The 5,304-nt window shown below is 48.2% G+C and overlaps 1 protein-coding gene across 1 annotated transcript; it reads right to left on the bottom strand.

Moving 5' to 3' along the window:
- Positions 1–6: 6 nt before the first annotated feature.
- NHLH2 (nescient helix loop helix 2) lies at positions 7–4,149 on the bottom strand. Its single transcript, XM_005860092.2, has 3 exons — positions 4,010–4,149; positions 3,272–3,609; positions 7–1,659 (listed from the first exon to the last, which is right to left on the bottom strand). Exon 3 carries the CDS (start codon positions 1,650–1,652, stop codon positions 1,374–1,376), a length of 279 nt encoding a protein of 92 aa, XP_005860154.2. The 5' UTR covers positions 1,653–1,659; positions 3,272–3,609; positions 4,010–4,149; the 3' UTR covers positions 7–1,373.
- Positions 4,150–5,304: the final 1,155 nt, after the last annotated feature.

Raw genomic sequence — 5,304 nt, 5'->3', positions numbered from 1 at the left:
AAAATACACTCGTTTTAAGAGTTTCACAGCTGAGAACATGAAACATTTTCAGGTTATAGACTTTTCTTTTTGGTTGTCACAGAGGAAAGTAGTTTCTGAAATCTTTTTTTTTTTTTTTAGGAAAATAACTTAATTTCCTAAAATCATCCCAGGCACAAACATCACACATACACACACACACACACACACACACACACACACAAAGAAGCTACTTGCCTTATAAACAATTTGTAAAGTACTTTTCAGACATAACTACAGATAAGAATAACAACACTTGCTTTTTTAAAAAACTATAATAGTGAAGTGTTAGTGTTGCTGATCTCACCACAAACATCTTAATATATAAAATATGTTTAGAAACAGGGAGAAGTGGGAAATTTGTTATGCAAGTGCAATATAATTAGCGCCAAAAGAAAGACCACAGTATAATCTCAACAAACACGTAAAAAGTATTATTCCACAGGAAAAAGTGTAAACACGTGACTATAAATTAATTGGCACAGAGTATCCAAAGTAAAGTTATCACCACTCTGAAAAATAAATGTCTTGGAAAAAATACTCTACTCCTTCTAACATAAATAAAAATAGGTAGTCTTTTTCTAACTGCACCTATGGGTCCACGCATTTAAGGTCACGAATAGATGTTTTTGGATATATAAAGGGGCACTTTGCCTGAAAACGCAGTCAGATATTAAGTTTTCCATTTAAATATGGATTTTCCTGTCTACATTAGAGTCATACTTCAGGGTTCAGTTCCCACCAAGCTCAGATCGTCCCACACTGGGTCTGTCTGTTCTCACTGTATCTTTTTGAGCTTACCAAGTATGCAATAGGGCTTGTCTGTTGTAGTTGGAGTCTAATCTTTCTTTTCGCATCTGAATAGAAAGTTTCCTGTTCCACCTTCAGGTGCCTAAAATCTCTACCCTGGAAGACATTCCCTCCCTCCCCCTCCGGATGTTTGGTGATTTGTCAATTAGAAAAACCCAGATCGACTGAAGTTATGAGCCTATACTCGGAGCTTCTGCCCTCATTTTTTCAAAACTTGAAGATTCGTGGGAGATAAACTAAGGAGAACTCCAAGTCTCCAGTGAGCCAAAGGAAACACCCTTAAAGGGATCCTAACGCTGGGAGGGGAGGCCTGGGGGCGGCCCATCTCCAGTGCCCCCCCGGAGGTCCGCCGGCCTGGGAAATACCCCCTGCAAGCCCCACAGCTTGCCAGACAAGCCCACCTTCCAGAGTGGGAAACCTTCCCTCGTCCCCCTGCTGATCCGAGAGAACGCAACACGCTGGTAACTTCTTCCACGGTCCAAGTCTCCCGGGTCTGTCTCGGTCCCCCGACATCCAGACCCGCAGCTCCGGCAGCGCGCCCGCCCCTACACGTCCAGGACGTGGTTGAGATAGGAGATGTAGCAGATGGCCAGGCGCAGGATCTCGATCTTGGAGAGCTTCTTGTCGGGGGGCAGCGTGGGCAGCAGTTTGCGGAGCTCGGCGAAGGCCAGGTTGAAGGCCTCCACGCGGATGCGCTCGCGGGTGGCGTGAGCCTTCGACACGTTGCCCAGCACCTTGGCGTCTGCGCCGCCCAACGACTCCGGATCCGAGTGCGCCGAGCTAGGGTGGTCCGAGTCGGCGGCTTGGTCCGGACTCAGCATCATTTTGGAGCTGAGGGGGAGTCAGAAAATCAATCAATAAAAGGAATCAGGGTCTTTGATAGGTGTGGGAGCGGGGGACGGCCTCCCCCAGAGCCTCCGCGTCCGGCCTCCTTCCCACCCCAGGCCCGCGCGCTCGGGGGAGCTGGCCCGGCGGGGAGGGAGCCGTCTCTCCTAGGCAGGGCCGCATCCTGGACCTGAGACCTCGGCCTGCAGGAGGCCCAGCCCGGGGACAACCGCAAGCCTGTGACGCCTGGGTTTTGTGCGCCTCGGGCCATAGACCAACTCCATCATTCTGCCTTCCTCACTTCATTTCCTTCGTTGACAAATGACGAAGGATGAACACATCTGGCTTTGGGGGGGAAGGAATCCGGCTCGCGGGCCTCGCGCTGTTCTGGGGTACAGGGTGGGGCGCCCAGGGCTGGAGAGGGGTCCGGTCCCGCGGGCAGACTGGGAGCAGGCCCAGAGCTCGAAGGCATCCTGGTCCCCCCCAGTGCTTCTCCGAAATCATAAAGAAACGACTAAACAAACCGAGGCTCCTTTCAGCACAACAGAGGCGCTCGTGCCCTCGCAGGCTCCCGAAGCACCATCTGTCACGCAGGCAGCCACACACATCAGGGACCCAGGGACGCGGAGACTTGACCTGCGATAAGACAATGCGCCCAGCAACCTGCCGACCACTCCCGGGAAAACGCTGGCGGCCGGGGCGCTGCAGGAGGAGAGGCCGGGGAGGAAGGGAAAGGCAGGGCGCGGGACCGGAGGAGGTGGGCAGGCCTGGCCCCAGCTACACCTCTGCCCGCAAAGTTTGGGTGCTGGGGGGCCAAAGCCCAGAGCCCGCCGCCCTCCCGGATGGCCTGGCCAAGGCCTGGCAGGTCTGTCCCCAGCTTTTTCCTCTGACGCTGGCTTCCTGGAAAGGTCCCCTTGTCCGGCTCCTCCGGCGTCTAGAGTTCGCCCCTCCTGCGCGCCTTTGGGAAGGGAGCGGCCCAGGATCGCTGGGCTCCGGGGGAATTCGGCGTCTAGAAAGGGGCCGGCACCTGCGGGTACCAAGCGCAACTACTGCGGGCGCCCTGGGCGTAAGGACCAAGCTGGGAGCCTGGGGCCCTGCGTGTGCAGCCGGAGCGACCTGGCCGGGGAGAAACCCGCATGGGCGCCAGGGTTTGCTTCCAGAGACAAAAGCGGGGACGCGCGATCCGCTCCCAGCACCGCACTGGGTTAGGAGCGAATTTGGCTTCAAGACAGCTTTCGTTTCCCTTCGAGGAAAACATGTCCTCTAAGGCAAAATAAAAACAACCCTCCAAGTGAACTACCTGTGATTCCCTGTGGCTTTTAACGGATACATTTATAAGTAGAGCAACTTGCGCCTACACACTGGCTTGAAAGGGTATAAATAAATAAGCAGAAAATCAGAATAAGCCACTACAGTTGTAGCTCAGGCAAAAAGTTCCTGGATTGCCCTCAAAGCATGATAAATTCTCCTCCAGATATCTTTTTTTAAATAGTCATACAAAGCACGTCGTGTGTGTATTTTATTTCTTTAACATTTGCCTGAAATGCATCTGTCAATGCAATATGAACAAACTAACTTAGTTCCACGCTGGGAAAAAAATTATTTAAAGGAGCCTTACCTTGTAAAAGCCTTTTCGATAATCTTTTCTCCAATCTTTTAGAGTTAAAATTCCAGGGAATACAGGGGAGGGACTCCGAAATATATTAAAAGCAGAAAATATTTATTACATTCAAATATGAAAAAGCAGCTGTCATCTCGCCGGTGTCCACACTGAGGGACGATACTATCTCAGGATGTGGACCGGATCAGTGATTGTTTACTTAGCTGATAGATCAAAACGCCTTTGCCTTTTAATTGTTCACAAACATTTCGGGAAATTCGTTGTTGATTTTCTTCCCCCCAAAAAACCACGGGAGGTGTTGAAAAGTCTCCTGCCTTTTCTCCTCTTCTAGGTCTCTATAAATAACAAAAGAGATGCAGAGATAAACACAGTCACATCAGAGGGCTGATTCCTCCACTTTCTAATAGCAGAAGAATCAATAAGAAAGATGGTTAAGATAAGATACGGCTCCTGTAGGATTCCTTTTCCTCCCCTTAACAGGGCTGAGCAGAAACTGGGAAGTACAAGGCAGAGATGCGATCTAGCTCAGAAGTGATTTTTTTTTTTTGAGATAAGGCTTTGTTCAGCTGATGTCTCCCCAGTTCCCAGGAACACAATACTATAACTCGGGGCTAAGCGTGTCTCTTCCTCTTCCCACATCTACTTGTATGTTGTATAAACAGACACCTATTTCCAGTTTCAAAGTCTTTCCAGGCTTGGTTACATCTCCCACCCCCAACCCCCTCCTTTCTTTACCTTGTAGCAAAATAGACATAGTCAGTGGCTTGGAGATGCTTGGAGAAAGGGTGGTGGAAAGTGAACGTCTCCAGCAGGAACAGTGGCTGGGAAGCTGAGAAAGACGGAAGAGGGTGGCAGAGCCCAGCAAAGAGGCAGAGATGCGCCTGGCTTCTTAGCTCTCCTGGTACCAATTGATTCAGCCTGGAGATGGTGGAAGAGATAAAGGCTTAAGAAGGGGGATGGAATTTTTTTTCCCCTAAATTGATATTTAATGGGAAATCCTATTGGACAGAAACCTGGACATGAGTCACTTAATTGGACTTGACATCTGTCACAGGGTTGGAGTTTTCACAGCCCAAATATTTTAGCAGATCGGATTCCCACTGAATCTGTGCCATAAAATATAACATTGCAAGCAGTCCATGGTAGAAACTTTAGCCTCTAAGCAGAATATGTAGCCATAATCAGACTATTTCTCTTTTTCTGACGATTGATGCACGTAAACAACATATTGACCATGGAAAAATTATCCTGGCATATTACAAAGCCAGCATCTTCCTGTAATGTGTAGGAAAATATTTGTGTCCAGAACATGGAAATATATACTGTATATGGTACTGCAATAAACATATTCAGATATGCACTAGCCACCCTTTTTAGTGATCATTTCCACTTCAAAGAACACTTCAACAGGCTTGATTAAGCTTCTTCCTATTTTTCAGAGATATCTTGCCACTGGACTAATTTTCCAATATATGATAAAAACAACAACAACAACCCTTTCAATAGATTGTCATAGGTGGAGCTGGGAATAGAATCCAGGCATTATAATGGCAGGGATCACTAGACGAGACCATTGGACTTTCTGAATATATTTGTTTTCCTCTCCACCCTCTCATCCATTCAACTTAAACTGTGGCATCCCCCAGGTGTTGATTATGCTGCTCATTCTTGCTTGTTTTCATCTATGACTATTTCGCCGTGTGGCAGTGCATTGGGCCAGGATGTAAACACATACAAATCACCAGTGTATTCCAACACGTAATGCCTTTGCCTTACACGACCCCATGCCTCTGAATTTATATGCCTTATAACAAAAGGGAAAATCTAGTTCAATTATTTTGCCACTGTGAGCCACCATCAGTTACAAATTATTTGCAATTATTTTAGCTTTTTTTTTTTTTTGATAGTGCAAGCATGAAAGAAATAGAGTATTATAGCTCACCGCCACCCTCCCTCCCCAGTCCCTGGGGGAACTTTGGTGGAGAGAGGAGCCCTCACTTGCCCTCTGAGATCAGTTTTGCCGAAACACA

Source organism: Myotis brandtii, unplaced genomic scaffold (genome assembly GCF_000412655.1).
Source record: "Myotis brandtii unplaced genomic scaffold, ASM41265v1 scaffold131, whole genome shotgun sequence".
In the NCBI taxonomy this organism is placed as follows: domain Eukaryota; kingdom Metazoa; phylum Chordata; class Mammalia; order Chiroptera; family Vespertilionidae; genus Myotis; species Myotis brandtii.
The sequence above is the reverse complement of the archived record's forward strand: the minus strand, read 5'-3'. Positions and strand labels throughout refer to the sequence as shown.

Coding starts and splice junctions, on each gene's coding strand:
- NHLH2 (XM_005860092.2), bottom strand. CDS start 1,652: ATGATGCTGAGTCCGGACCAAGCCGCCGACTCGGACCACCCTAGCTCG.